At 30.9% G+C, this 17,043-nt stretch overlaps 1 protein-coding gene across 1 annotated transcript in view; it reads left to right on the top strand.

Annotated features, from left to right (window-relative positions):
• Nucleotides 1-399: 399 nt before the first annotated feature.
• LOC148275441 (GTP-binding protein Rhes-like) overlaps nt 400-17,043 on the top strand; it is a 38,646-nt gene continuing 22,002 nt past the window's right edge. Inside the window, exon 1 of the mRNA XM_088235708.1 lies at nt 400-443. Coding sequence (XP_088091834.1) covers nt 400-443 — 44 coding nt within the window. The remainder of the gene's footprint in view (nt 444-17,043) is intronic.

Here is a 17,043-nt window from a genome sequence, read left to right as displayed (position 1 = left end):
TTGAACTTTCTCCTTATTGACCCATTTGATTGTAAAAATATGACATTTAAAATGCGCGTCTTTAAACATACTTTTTTGTCTTATACTTAGTTTTAATAATAAAGTCTCATTTCATTTTATTTTATTTTATTCTATCTTTAATTCTAAATATTTTGTATATCTTTATATTTTCGACACTTGTGAAATAATATTTACATACATGTCCACCCTCATTCCAATATAACACCCACTCACCCATCCTCTCACACAAACACACTAGTATGTATTGTACGTGTATTTAATGTATTTCTGTGAATATCTGTCATTGATTTTATTCTCTGTATATTTTATTTGTTAATTTTTTTTTTCATGTATTACTGTTGATATCTTCAATAAATAATAAAAAATAAAAAAAACACCATGGTTGTCCCGAGGAGAGGGAACAATATCGAAAAAGCGGCAGAGTAAGTTGGATTTCAAATGAATTGGAATGAATTTTGTAATGCGTATTAGTTATTTATCCTTAAAGTAAATCTAGCAAGATACCTAATTGTTCGCTTCTACCAATGCACGGGTAAGATTAAACGAAGTAGTGGATTTAATATTTTTAAGTTATTCAGAACCAAGAATACCTTTTGTAAGCTATTGTACTTTCTTCCAGTAACAACGATGAGTTAGATATAAAACTTCTGGATATTTTTGCTGCTTCTCTTATACCTTTTCCCGTCTTCATGCAATTCGGCAGATTTTTAATTTCATTTTTGGTAGTCCTCGCATGGTCTGTTATACTTGTATGTATTCGAGACATTGTTGTTACTTGCAAACAAAAATCATAAATCACTGCGGGGTAAAAATACACCATGGTTCAATTATGATAAAAATTGATTCCGTCTTCCGCAAACCGCCAAAATAAGATAGTTTTATAAAAACGCTGTGTAATTGTAACCACTAGCTATAGGTACTTTATACGTTATTACTTATATTTGAATCACTTTCTATTATTAAAAACTGATCAGTAAGATTTCAAACACTTTACAAAAGAAAAGTCTGCCGATTTTCACTTGATGGAGGTTGGCAACGTTGTTTCCATGGCGCATTTCTAGTCATGCTCCTACACACATTAAACTTGCTAAATTAACTCAGATCAACCCCAGATTTACAGTATTTAAATTAAATTTGTTTGATTTTAAAAATTATGTAACATTAATAAAGGATTTTTCTCGTTTATTCAGAAAAACAACAGCAATACAAAAAAATATACACAACATTATAAAAAAAACATATAATTAAGCCAAATCAATATTTCACACATATACAATTATAAAAATCCAGTTCAGTCAGATATTACATATAAATACATGTATAAGTGCATGTGTGCGAGTTTTTGGGTGTGAGGATGCGTGGGTAAGTGAGAGAAGTGTGGTTTTGGTAGTTTTATGAATATGTTTGTAAGTGTATATGGGTGTTATGGTAGGTTTATGGACAAGGTGAGTGTGTGTTTGATATGAGTGAATATAAACATCTTACATTTATCAAGTAAAAAAATATTTTTTATAAAGAAACATATTTTTTTTCAAATAAAAGTTTTTTTATTCTTATTTTAAAAGTGTGTTTACTGCAGTTAAATATATCTTTGCTATTAAAAAAAACGTTATAATTACGCGCCAAGCGAATCAGAGGAGAGTTCTGTGCATAGTTGGTGCGAACTGTAGGTACATGGAAAAGAGATAGATTCGTGTGACGGGTGCGGTAGCCCGGTACATCAAGGGCCAACTCAGAAACCAGAACAATATCTTTAAAATTATTATTTTATAATTTGAAAAAACATTGCACTGTTTTTTCCATGTACTATTGATCTTTTATCCCATGCATAGAAATGAAAACCTGTAATGACTTTTTATTCACTGAATATTATTTCTCCATTCGCGTATCTGCTGTCCTGTGATTTATTAAATGAAATATTTAGCTCAGCAAGCAAAACACAAACAAACAATTCAAAATAAAAGCAATACGTTACTCGTTGTCGGCCGGAAAATTCAATTGCTCTAATACAATTACACGCATATTAAGAATCACTCACACGCTCGGGGGTAGTAAAATATAAATTTCATATTAAATTTTCCATTATTGTTCTTATACTTGTATGTAAATACATATTGTGAGTACTAAATTAACATTTTTTATTCTTAAACTCATAAGGCTGTAAATATTCCGATCCTACTTACATTCTTCCTAATTAAAACTGTTATTGTCCTACCGTCCTGTGACTAAGACATTGTGTCGAGTGTTACGCTGATAAGTCTTTATCATAAACCTGCACCTGCATACTTTTGACAAAGTACAATTAGTGTTACATAAATAGCCTAAAATATACATCTCATCATCATCTACACGATGCCGGTATCTGTGTTATTGTGAATTGTGAAGTGCTTCATAAATGAAACATGAACGGATGAATTTAAAAGTAAGAACAATTTTTAATACAGTCCCCAGCATTCCTTCTGTTATGCGTATCTCCATCAAGTTTTACCCACCGTTTTTCACCCGGACACATAATGTGTTTTAAAATAATATTTTAAATCAATAATAGTGTCAATAATATAATAAAACAAATGTGAAAAACAGACAAATATTTTGTTAAAAATAAATTCAATAATAAATAATAATGTGGGATAATTTTTACAATAATTTGATAAGAAACAAGAGTCTTTAAGGTTCCTATTGGAAAAGTAGTTATGTTTGTAGAAACGTCAATAGAAAAAAAATTAAGACAGAAATTATGTAGTGGTACGATAAAACGATAAAGCGTGTATTTAAACTTGATCAAATAAGGAAACATGGCTTTGTAGTCACTTATAGACTATTATTTTAGGCTAGTGGCCTTGCATAATGTTCCATTCATTTTAAGCAAACCATACCTTGTCCAGTTGAATGAGCTGTGAATAATTTAAAAAGCTCCGAAGCTGATGTGAAAGCTTTTTTTAACTGTTGAATGGAAGCGTCTATCCGCTTTCCAAACAACATTAATGGGGTTAAGATTAATTATTTTAGGCAAAGAAAAACTAATTAAAAACTACTGAAATAGATGAATGATAATGTAATGTAATAAATTAAAGCGTATTCGTTTTAATAAATATATTTACTATGTTTGAAATTACTTGTTTGTCTAAAAAGTTTTAAAATCAAAGAAAACAGTTTGAAGGATTGAAATAGTTATAAAAAACTTATGAATAAATCTGTTAAGTATCTATAATTTCACGAGTATTTTAGTTATGTTAACCTCTAAAATCCTACTTTGCATTATTTTGATGATGAGAGGTCTGGTATTAGATTTTGAAATGAAAAAATTCTTAACGATATTTAAAGTATTTTTAAACCCCAAATTTACTGCCTATGGAGTTATTTATATTAAAACTTATTGAAAGAGAGAGTGAAAACACCTTTGATTAGGAAATTATGCAAACTAGGTATTGGACAGGGCTTACGACCTGTCTGGCTAGTTTTGCGAACGACCGGCCAATGAAAGATAAGTCATGTTACTGCCTAAATTCCATACCGTCGTTGCGCCGGCAATATATGTTAAGTAACATTAGTAAAAAGAATATAGAGATTAACCCAGGACTGGGATTAAACCAAACCATTCGTCGATTCGACGAACAATTTTAGAGGTGGATATTTCTAATTAAAAACATAATATATTAGACATATATATGAAGCAAAGGTACTATTGATAAAAAACGAATTAATATAATTTTTCTCTAAACCGTATTTATATAAAAATATTGTTTTTATGGCACTAATTTTTAGACCTTTAGAACATGACTTTATGTGTAGATTCTTATAAAAAAAAATAAAGATTAAATTACCTCATTTTTTTGGCGAACTAAAATAATTATAAGAATTTATTCCAAAAAAAAGTAAAAATAATTTTTATTAGCGCAAATTACGTAAAAATCAATTTTATATTTACTACAAATTGAAGTGGTGCATTTTGAATAGTCAATTTTTGAATGCACCTTTTTTATAGAAAAAAGCCCAAAAACTTATTATTTTTCTTATACTTGGTGCCTTTGTAAGTTAAATATCATCGCTAAACGTTGACTGACCTTCGCTTTGACTCCCAGATTCCTTTGCAGCTAGTAAATCTTAAATTTCGTTCTTAGTGTGCCTTTCATTTCTTTTTTTATGTGCTATTTAATTTTCATGGGAAGATCCACAGTATCTAATCCCCTCGAGTGTTTAAAGGAATAGACCATAGAACACAATAAAAGTTACCCAATTGATATTATATATTAAGACCTCGAAAAGGCATTTGATTGAGTACCAACTAAAGCCTGTTTGCCAAACTGAACCTCATAGGGATCCAGGGAAAGGTTAACGACTGGATTGAAGACTTTCTTACAGGACGAACTTACTAAGTTCAAGTTTGTAATGTACAGTCACGTGAAGAACAAGTATTTAAAGGCGCTTCGCATGGATCCGTTTTTGGTCCGGTTCTCTTCATACTCTATATTATAGATTTATCAGCAATCATAGAGCCAAAGTCCAAAATTTTTGCAGATGATACAAAATTGTATGCTAACCCACTTATTTACTTAACTGAACTACGGCAAGATCAGGACAGTATTCATGAATGGACCAAGAAACTTCTCAAACTCAACGTTAATAAATCAACAGTTCTTCACATCGGCTCGAAAGACCCTTAACTTATAAATAGTCTAAATGATGTAGATTTCAAAGCTGTTAAACAACAAGAAGACCTCGAAATAACAATAAGAGCTGACTTAAAATGGAAATACCACAAAACAAAAAAATCCAATTTAATTATCTACTTGATAACAAAAGCCTTCTCACAATATACATATCCAATATCGGACCTACTCTCGAATACGGATTTCAGGTGTGGAATTTATACTTTGTTAAGGATACCAGCTTGTTAGAAATAACCCAAAGACGAACATAGTTGTCCAGTTGTCGCCATAGTTGTCACCATAGTTGTTGCCAAGCCTAGTTGTTGCCAAGCCCGAATTGGCTTCCATATGTGGACAGACTGGAAACTTTTGGTCTCACAACGCTGCAGGAACGGTAAGAAAGGGGTGACTTGATACTTTTATAGAGACATACAAGATACTCAACACTCATTATAGTTGTTAGAATTTGGATCCAATGTTCAAGCTTAAACAAGATACTCGTCTTCGAGGCCACATGCTTAGGCTGGAGAAAACCAGATTCAATCTTAATCCACGGAAGCATTTCCTGAGCAACAGGATTTGTGATGGTTGAAATGATCCAGTACAAGTGTTGATCTCAACGTGAGGTCTCAATGGGTTCAAAAATGGACTCGATTGGTTTCGGAAAAGTTAAAGTGCCCCACCAACTAAGATTAAATTTAAGCATACCAGCCTTAAGTTGCTCCCTTAAAATTAATGTAATATTATAAAATAATAATAATTTTACAATTTTATATTATGTATAAGTATTGTACAATGTTATTGTTTACCATTAAATACCAAATTTAGAGTTTCTGTATTGTTTTCTAGGGAGATGACAGCGCCTAATTATTGTACCATTGGGTACTTTTATTTCTGATATTCTGATCAAAAAACATTTCTCTCAACGGCTTGAATAAACTTTGCTATTTGTCTTTATATCACTGATATATAATGTTTATTTTCTATTTGAATTCGTAGACTTTCTAAGTATTATTGATTATGTAATAAAGATGATGATATTACCCTGAACAATAGTAGTTCACTGCAAAACAATGAATCTAGTATTGTTTTCAGGCGTTGGCGTTGCTTGGTATGTGCAATAATTTGATCAGATAAATGTCTTTACAACAATAAAGGTTTCAGCTTTTTAACCTGACTGAAATCAACAGATGAAAAAATTGAAGAAATATGGATGTTCTAGCAAAATGGTGAATGTTTCAAAGTGTGTAAAGTAGCCACTCAAACCAGCCAATGACTGGTCATAAGCCCTGTAAATGCCTAGAATTTCGCTTCCCTTAAATTTTCTCCATCCCTGTTGTAATTTGTTAATATAGCATGAATTTATTTAATAATGATTAAAATAACAATAGTGTCCAATGCCAATTTCTATACGCTGAAAATCTGCTAAATAAAAGTCTTCACCCATTTTAGTTTACGATTTGACAGGATTTTTTTACATTTTGTTTTTTTAAAGGAATAAACCGCTCTATTTTGAAGCTTGTTAGCAGGTGGAATAGAGGGGATTTGGAAGAAGGTAATAAAAAATACACTACAACACCCAGACCAATTGGGAAAAAAATCTTTCTTGGTATTTTTCTTTTGTTACTAACGGAAATCGAACCCGCGACGCCAGTATCACAGTTAGCCGTCTAACTAACTGCGCCACGATGCCTGTCTTTATTAATTTAACATGTTATTTCATTTATAATATCAAAAAAAATGTTAATAGAAACTTGCTATACCAAGGTGAGTAAAGTGTAAAAAATCAATATCTATACAAATCCTGGTTCTTCTGGCTCATTACAATAAATCGAAGAATGTGTCGACAATTTGGACGATCCTAACCAAAATGAATGAATTACTGGGAATCGTGTTAATCTATACATTTACTGGGCGTATGGTCTGACAATGGCGTGTTTATCACTTTTTTTAAAACTATTGTCTATTTTTTTTTGGATACGAGTATTATTCTAAATTCCTACATATATATGCGATATCCCCCGACTTTCTGTTAAAGTTTTATAGCAATTTTCCATATTAATGCAATTGACCATTATTCCGAATGATAACTAATTTTTTGACTAAAATATTTTAAAATTAAATCAGGTGTTATGGACATATCGATCCCTTTAGATTGAATCCTAAGAGTGTTATGTTCCAGTATAAAGCTAGGGTTTCCTAGGACAGCGGTGCCCGTATTTTAACGGCCGTAGTGAACGGTGATGCAGTGGAAAGCCATCGCAAAGGTGACTAGAGTGTGGTTTTCTAGGAAAACGGTGTTATCAACACCATTTAACACCGTTTTCCTAGGAAACCACTCTCTAATCACCTTTACGATGGCTTTCCACTGCATCACCGTTCACTACGGCCGTTAAAATACGGGCACCGCTGTCCTAGGAAACCCTAGCTTAAGTCTTTAAATAAAAGTTTGGATATAGGTACTTACTTAAAATATTGTAAATGTAAATAATACATTTCTAGAACATATACATACATATACGTGATATTTAAACAATAATGTATGATTGTTTTCATTAAACTCGGCCTCGTGCTGTAATGGTCAGCACGTTTGCCTACCACGCAAAAGGTCTCGGGTTCTATTCCCGACATGCTTGATATGAAATATTCATTTTAAAAGGGTGTTTTACAACTAAAACTATTCCATAGTCACTGGTCTGGTACCTGAAGCGTATGACTGATCATCTTACCTCCATGTAATACAAATGATACGTTGCGATTGTTGTGCCAATGCAGTGCCCCATGCACTATTAGGTGCGAAAAGGGAATGATGATAATGATGTTTTCATTGAACTAATCATATACTTTTTTTTCTTAAAACAAATAAACAAACTAATACGCCGTTACTAGAGGTAGGCAGAGAGGATAGAACGCCACATCACTCTGTCTTAGCATACATACCTCGCTTCCTCTACATTCATACATTTTCTCATGCACGCACCCCGATTATTCCTACTCTTGACATATCCACCTTTAAGTATTTGTAGAACTTAATCGTGCATGTCTTTCTCGGTCTTTCTCGTTTTCTGTATCTATCTATATTATTTTCTATATGCGTTGATTCTTATAAATTCAAAGCAAGAACTGTTCGTGTGTAGACCCATTTACTTAATCGATATAAGTTGAGCCATTTGTTCCGCCAATTGATATTTTCCGTCGTTAAATATAATGAAGGCACTTTCATTAATGATAGGCTGTGGATAAAATTACTACCCGTATTGTGTAGGCCGTATTTTGGAAAAGATAAGTAAAATAATAAATGTTGTTTAAAAATGACACATCAATAGCCCAATTCTACAGTGTGACAGAAATTTTTAATGAGTGACATTGATAATTGGTTATTGTTGCCTGCGACACGAAAAAATACATAGTACGTTTTTTACAAACATAATGTGTAAATTAGTCAATTAAATAGCGACCCCAATATAAAGGTTCTTAATATTAGAATGTTAGAAGTAATTAATTAACATTCAACAATTTGGTCACCTTATTACGATGTTCATATTTGAAAGTTAGAAAGAGTACAACGTAAATTCTTTAGATTCATCAATTACAAACTTAATAGACCCACACAAAATATTGATAACGATAATTTATTATGTACACTAAATATGTTTACTCTTTGTAAAATAAGAATTATGAATAATTTATTAAACTTATATAAAAAAGCAAATGACGTATTGGACGTCCCAGAATCAACTAGTGTTATTGGCATTAATATGTACCTGTAATGTTGGCAGCTAAAGTTATTTTTTGAATCTCCTGGCAGTCATAATTATTATTACAATTCACCAATACCTACACTACACCGGCCAGCGGCCAGCGGCTAGGTAACGAGTATGGTGAAGTTGATATATTTCGTCTGTTTTTATATAATTATAGGTTAAGTATTTAAAAGTTTATAAATTAATCTTCATAAAATTTCTTAATATTGTTCTTTATTTACTTATTTTTTCTTCTCATGTATCTCTATAATAATGTTTATACTTATGTGTAATACTACTACTACTACTACTTCTACCATCACGCCATTTCCCCGCAGGGGTAGGCAGAGAGAATGGACCGCCACACACGTCTATCCTGGCATACATTCCTAGCTTCTTCCACATTCATACATCTTGTCATACATGCCCTTCGGTTCTGTCTGCTTTTGACATGACCAGACTTAAGATTTTGGTTTATCTGATCATGCCACGCCTTCCTTGGTCGTCCTCGTCTCACGTTGCCGTTCATTTTCGCCATGTATACTTGTTTTACCATTCTTTCGTCGGCCACTCGTTCTACGTGACTAAACATGTATATTTATATGCATATACGTATATGTGCATGCATGTATGTATATGTGAGTATGTATGTTTTTATATGTAAATTTATTGAATATTTTTCCATATACCTATATACCTATATTGGTACATTATTTTATTTTTACTTATTATTGTATCTTTTAGTTTTTCTTATTTTAATTTTAATTTTAACTAAATGTACATACTTATGTTTCACTGCTGCACTTGAATGTATTTCTAATAAATGTTAAAGCCCGTAGGGCGTGTAAATTAATAAATAAATACTATTTCCCCAATGCTCAATAAGTTGACGATGGGTTTTCTGGTTTGGTTTCCGATAAGATCACAAATCAACAGTAAATCCCATTGAAAACTAAAAAAGATTTTCCTCAATCCTGGGCATTCTTTTCTCTAATTCAGCACTGTAATTGGGCCACTTGGCCTGTTGTGGTGCAAAAAAAAATTGTTTTAGTTATTACTCAAAAATGTTATCACAACCAAGTTTAATTAGACAAAATCTTATTTTTTACATGAACAACGCGTCTGCAAATTATTTGAAACTATCTACAATACCAAGAATATGCAACCAACATAACAATAGATTTACCGAAGCTATTATTTATTATGACAATGTATGTAAATTTAGGTAAAAAATCATTGAAATATTGAGAGAAGCATATATTTAATTAAATTTATTATTTTAAACATGTATTTAATTTTTTATCTCTTAAACATTTGTTATGTTTTTAAAATATAAAATAATTTACAAGACTTTACCTCTCGATTTAAAATTAGAAATGAAAATTATCTGTTAAAAAATAACTTCAGGATTTGGGTCCCGAGAACTGCCTTGAGATGGTCACCCCACCAAAACAGTAGTCTATTTGAACTCGGAATTATTGTCTGCTATTTATAATTTATGTTTGTATCGATACAGAGTTTTCTATTATATTATATTAATTTATTATATACTAGAACATAATATAAAAATAATGTAAATAAATGCCTCAACACGGGTTATGCCCAATGAGGTGTTCATATGGTAAAGAAAAAGGTTTATGTCAAATAAATAAATTAATTAAACAAAATTTAAATTATTGTTTTAAGTGTAAACAGTTTTTTGGTGTGTGCACGAGTGTCCTTCACTAATATACAAAGAAATAGACAATATTTGTGTGCATACTATTTGTTTACCCAATAAAAAAATCAAACAAAAAATTGAAAATCATATTTTTTTGTTAAAAATAAACTTAAAAGTCCAGCATGAATCATTAAAAATATCTTGTTTTTGATTGATTTTTGAAAAGTCATAATAAAAATCAGGTTTTCTTCAAAAGTAAGAAAACGCGTATTTCTTTCCAAAAGATGTGTAACCTGTTTAAAACCTGCCTCCATGGTGTAGTGGTCAAGACGCTTGACTCGCGCACTGGAGATTCCGGGTTCGATTCCCGGTGAGAACACAAAAATTAAAATGGGATTTTTCTCAAGCCTGGGTGTTCTGTGATGAAATTCACCACTGTAATTTGGCCTCCTGGCCTGTTGTTATGCAAAAAAATAAAGGTAAATACTTTTATATTTAACATTTATTTAAAAATAAATGTATTTCTTAAATAAACCCAAATATTTCAATTTTATGGCTATTTTAGCTAACGGCAAGAAACTTAGTTATAAAACAGCAATTAAATTGTTTGTCAGCGACACAAACGCAGGAACACAACTCAGTTTAAATTACGCTTATGTGTTTTCTGAATAAAAACATATTTTTTCAACGAGCCTAAGTATGTATGCATAATCAAAAAATTTTTGAAAATATTATGTACGAGAATATTAATGTAAGGTATATTGTGATAATGCGATCTAGTAATTATTAAAATATAATAATAAAAAAATTCTTCGAGTCAAATGAAGAAAGCAAAAATAATCAAATTACCCAAATTAAATCATATAAATTTTTTGGCTCAGTGATTATTTCCTTTAATTCCGAGTTGACGGTTTCTTGGTAATTTTATAAAACAACTTGAAAAACGACTATTTTTGGTATAGAGGCACGACGGACTGGCAGGAAATTATCTTCAACATGAAATTCATTTTTACCAAGCCGTTACGTTGTCTACAAGTCGACATATTACTTTTCACACAACTCCATAATATCTCAGTCAAAACTCTATTCATTCCAACCACTCACCCCTGTGCAAAGCAGCTCCATTAATCTAAGCATTTGGATACTGAATGCTGAAACCTCAGCACCTAATATTCATGGACCTTTGTCAGTGGCACGTAGCTTATCAACAAGATACTTTTCACCGATGCGGGGAATTCTGTGATGATTTAACAAGCAAAGTCTATCCATTGTCAGGGGATGAACACGAAGAAGGCGAGACTATGAATAGAGGGAAATACAGCTAGCACAGCAACATGGAATCCATTCAGATGATATTGTATAGACCGACGCAGACGGTACAATGGAATAACTACCCGCCTGATGTCAATTCATTGCTATTTTTTTACAATTTAACATTAACATATTAATAATGCCAATACATGTTTTGTCTTAACTGGTTAGAATAGTCAACATGTGCAAATAAATAAATTAAAGTAATTATAAAACCATCATATTAAACTTAATTCGTAGCGTATTCGTTTAGCAAGTGAAATGTTTTTTTGTTATTTAAAAATACTCCAGGCGATCGCCAAGGTGTCATGGCCAAAACACTCGCCTTAAAGCATGAGGGTCCAAGTTTTAATAATCACGAACAAATAAAAAATGTTCATTATGTAGGGTCTTCTCCTTCGCGCTTCATAATTGGTTCGTTCGATTGCTTAAATACGGTTATTCACACCCAGTTAGTCATTAAAACATGGAAATATTTTAATTTATTATTTTTAAGTTTTCATAAAAAAAGGAAATAAATCATTCTAAGAAACTCTTTTACGAAAGTAATATTTTTTTTTATTTTTTATTTTTATTTTCTTTTATTCAGGAAACATACAGTACAGTTACAAAGTTTAATATTTTACACAATTGGACTTAATTCTAATGGACCAGTGAAGTTTCCATATTAAAAAGCAATTAAATGTAAGGTTAATTATGAAAGTATAAAAAAGAGAAGGAAAAAGAAAACATAAATGAAAGTTGTTTAAAAATTAAAATTTAAGTGAAAAAAAAATATTTTAAGGTTTGTAGTTTGTAGTGAGTATTTACAAATGGAAATAATATTAAAAATGAAGAAAATTTGTAAGAGTAATTAAGAATTAAGAATGGAAATAAAGAATGAAAAACATGCTCAGATGTAAAAATAAAACAAAATAGTAATAACATTTTTTTAAAAAAGGAAAAACGTAAGTCTAAACTTAAACAGTGTTTCTGACTTATCACTTTGCACACTATGTTGCGTGCAAAATTTATCATTTATCAACTACATTTGAGCATACTTAAAACTTTGTTGATATTTAAAAAAAAAATACTTTGAATCAAAATGAGAACTTATTGACGAGTAAGTATTTTAAACAACTTGAATAACTTGAGTAAATTTCATATGAATTCACGATGGTGATTCTAATAATGCCGACCCTTTAGCACAATCCACACCGCCTGGGAGTATCTAACTGAATTTCACAGAAATGAATATAAAAATTATTATCAGATAACCGGAATCTAATGAAGTTTGAAGAGACACAGATTGACAGCTGAAGAATGTCTACAGTTGGCGTGGGCTAAATAATTCTCTAGAGAGGTGCTCGGTATATTGAAAAAGGGATGACAAGGGCCAAAATATTCCCTTAAGGTTTTTATAATTGATATGCTTGGATACTATCTGCTTTTGATCGGGGTACAATGAAATAATTTTAGCAACTTACTCTGTAAAAACAACATTTAATCGGAATTGCGTAGATAAAACATTGATATAATGAAAACAAACAATAAAAAAATTAAACCATGAACCGTTTGAAACGTTTTTTATCCATGTTTTGATCTCAATTGTAACAAAGTTAATGATTATAATTTTTTTAACAGAATGTAATTAAAAAGTAATATTGTAGTAATAATATTTTTTATTCGAGTTCGATTGCGCGAAATACCTAAGCGGTCATAACCATTAAAAATTATTAAAAAATTAGAAGATAAGGTAAAGAATAACTTAATTCATATGAAAACTAAACAGATACAAACTATTTAAAACAAATAAAACATTCAAAAGTAAACAAAAAAGATTTAAAAATAATAAAACTGAAAAGAGAGAAGCAAAACAAATATTTTCAAAAATAAGAAGAATAACTAGCAAAATTAGGAAGAATGGCAGTTAGGCATCCAGCTTCAATGCTGCCACAACCTCAAATCCCAGCAATGTTCCACCAAAAAGCATGGAAATATTAATTTCCAAAGAAAAATGCCTACATTATGTATTGTGTGGTATGCTTTACCATAAACTATGGTTGCTTTCCAAGATCCTAAACTGTGCTTGCTTATTTTACAAGGCATCACATTCTTGTGGTCCTGGATGTTTACGGCTGGTAATTTGTCGACAGTTCATGCCTTTACAGGAGGCATAGTAGTTGTTTGGCGACTTTGTGAACACTATATGGCATTTAATAAACATCATATATTCAAGCACATAACATTCCTGTAGATCGTTGAGATTAACATTAAAACGCATGTTTTTATATAATATGCATGTTTTGTTTTAGTACATCCACATTCAAAATCATTGTTGCTAAACAATTATTATCTTGAACTTTTTTTCTTAATAACTAGTTTTTACGCTTTATTTTCATACCTACAATTTAGTTCACACATATCATCATCATTATCATTTGTCTTACCGCACCCAGCGGTGCATGGGGTACTACATTGGTAAACCAAATGTTTCATATTTCGATCAGTCGATACATAAAGGTACGGTGATCACTTTTACCCATCAGGTGCCAGTCTAATTGCAATTAAATATTGTAATTTGAACAATCTTTTAATATCAATATTTTACGTCCATTCTGTCAGGAATCAAACCTAGGACATCAAGAATGGCAGACAAACGCACCAACAACGCGACAACGAGGCGGAATTTGTTATTCAGAATTTTACCTGAGAGCAGCCATCAAGTAAAAAACACATGTCCAGGTTTCTGGGTTTATTTTATACATAGAACTATATTTGAACTACGCCTGGAGACAGAAACACATCCATATCATACACCCACAAACTTATTTTTTGTATTTTCAAATGCATCTTCTTGTAATTTTTGTTTTTTCAGTGTAGTACTGTGAATTAAATTATCGAAAAAAAAATGTATGGCAATTGATTTCCCAATATGATAAAATAAAAAATATGCCCCCCGAAAAGTCATGGAAGTTATTCAAAAGTTTGAAAGAATAATATAAAATACGATTTAAATCATGATTAATATCTACATCTACGTATATCATTGTGAGAAAATTTTATATCAGTTCAAAACATCCATTAATTCTTATTCGATATACTATTTAATGGCGCTTTAAGTGAGATATAAGCGCAATTTTTTTTATTACTTGAGTATTAAAACCTCTTAGTTTATGACATGAAATTCCAAGACAAAATTATATTTGGTATTGCCACGCTTAGGGCTAAACCAGTACATCAAATCAATTTCTAAATTGAATTGATGGTTAACTATAAAAAACCGTCTCACATGACGCTGTGAAGGAACATAAATACTAAATATTATTCATAACTCAAGGTAAAAATATTTTGTATTTGTCTAAGAAAATTCAAAATTACCCATAAAATATGTCACTGTTAAGTAAATAACTTCATTTATCGATACTATTCCTGGCCGATTACCTTTCATTCCCATCCTTCCTTTGACCCATCCTTATGGTACTAACCTAACATCAAGATAGAAGATATTCAAAATTAGAAGATTCGGATTTAGAACAAAAACCAAACAACATTTTTGACTTGACATAAAATCGGATAAAAAAGTGGTTCTAATCGTCGCGCGTCTTGGAAAACATTGTCTCATTTTATAGTTCATTTGGTCATCCAATGCCAGAAATTGAAGAACATTCAGACCATATTAAAGGTAGGTATCCATTCCATGTTCCTATTCCTTTCTCAAATATTTCCCAACAACAAAATTGAATGAAATTCGATTTTCATTTACAGTGGCCTTTTCGTTAACAGTCACAGTCTTGTATATCTATTATTTTACAAATGTTTTTGTTGTAATTATTGACGATATTTCCAAAGGCGCAAATGTTAAATAACAAAAATGTACTCGTTTATACTTCGGTACTTCGAAACCATATTTCCGTATATGAATATTTTACTTAACGTTAAAATAATCACTCTGAAATGAAAAAAAAATTTTTTGGACCCTGCAATAAGAAGATAGTGAGCAGGTGGATTAAAAGAAAACCTTTTTATATCCTTTAAATTATTTCTATGACTTAAAATTGTGTCGGTTTTAAGTTTGAAAAATCTCTTTTTTTTTTATACATACGTATTTTTATATTTAAATATCATTCGTATTTATGTTTAGCTTTCTTATTTACTATATTATATTTTGTAATAAATATTTTTGCTTGAATTTGTATTATTATTGGTATGTTTCCTCATTCATATATATATATTTTTTTAAATATTACTATTATCAATTTAAATTATATAAGCATCATTTAATTAAAATCCTCGCAGTGTAATGGTCAGCGCGTTTGCCTAAAATGCGAGAGGTCTCGGGTTCGATTCCCGACAAGGTTGATATGAAATATTTGTTTAAAAGGGTGTTTTTACACAATAATATTTCATAGTCCCTGGAGTGGCACCTGAAGCGTAAGCCTGATATTACCAGAATTACCATCATGTAACAAAAATAATCAAAATACGCTGCAGTTGGTGTACGAATGCAGTGCTCTATGCACCATTAGGTGCGGGAAGGGAATAATAATTAATGAAAAAACACATTTAACAAAGAAAGTCCTGCCTCAACACAGGAATTTCCTAGCTAGTCGGGACCTGAAATAATGAACCTCTGTATAATATACATCTATAAAATTAATAAATAATCCGTAAGAATTTTGAACACACAGACAAAACGAAGAAGTATACATATTCAAACAGGCAGAATTCCAAATATTACAATGAGTGTAATTATGTTACTCAAACTAGCCCATTACAAGTCGTAAGTTCAACAAATATCTAGATTTACCCTATCTCAAAAAGGGTTTTCCTTCTTTATTAAAATATGAAACAACTTGTTTTATCAGCAGTGTTTTATATTTTCTAACTCAATTCAGAATTGATTTATATTATTTTACATCAAAAAACTGCTTTTATGAAAATATAGCCTTCTAAGTGATACACAACGTCTTTTTAAATTCGACAAATAACAAGCAATGATTATTTATATTTGTGAATTTATTATTTATATTTTTGGCCCAGGCCAGAATAAGTCATTCAGATCGTTAAGTAATTCAGTTGTAAGTAATTGCAATTGACAGGTTCGAAAAATACTTTTAAGATTAATAATGAAAACTCTGATATTTCGTACAACAATTTTATTAAAATGTTTAGTACAATTATAATAGCAAAGGCGTTTGAGTGACTAAGAAGGCAAAACCCGAATGAATAGAGCCGGCCGCCTCGCGCCGCTTGCAACTTCAACATATATAATGTACCGACACGTTACTATTTTAGTGCCTATACTCTTAACACATTATGCTTGAGCACTACGATATTTTTTAAAAAAACAAGAATATTTACCTATATGCCGCACAAACAATTGATATGTTTACTACGTATGGCAGTATCTTTTTTTAATCAATCATTCGTGTTTTGCCAAGTACGTAAAAGTACATTACAATCCTAAAATTTATCTCATATTTGTGCTTATTTTGATTCGTGTTTGTGAGTAAAAACAATTTAATATGTCTAAACAGTAATCTGCTATGCTTGAGGTTCTAGGTTTAATTTCTGGCGGGGGGGACGCGAAATATTTGTTTTTAAATTGGTTCTATACTGCAATATTGAATTGTTCCTGGACCGACCACCTGTACCGTAGAAATGATAAACCTACCCT

The sequence above is a fragment of the Micrasema longulum genome, unplaced genomic scaffold (genome assembly GCF_059751315.1).
Source record: "Micrasema longulum isolate JH-2025_06_02 unplaced genomic scaffold, ASM5975131v1 h1tg001425l, whole genome shotgun sequence".
NCBI classification, from domain to species: Eukaryota; Metazoa; Arthropoda; class Insecta; order Trichoptera; family Brachycentridae; genus Micrasema; species Micrasema longulum.
This window is presented reverse-complemented; position numbering and strand designations above follow the sequence as displayed.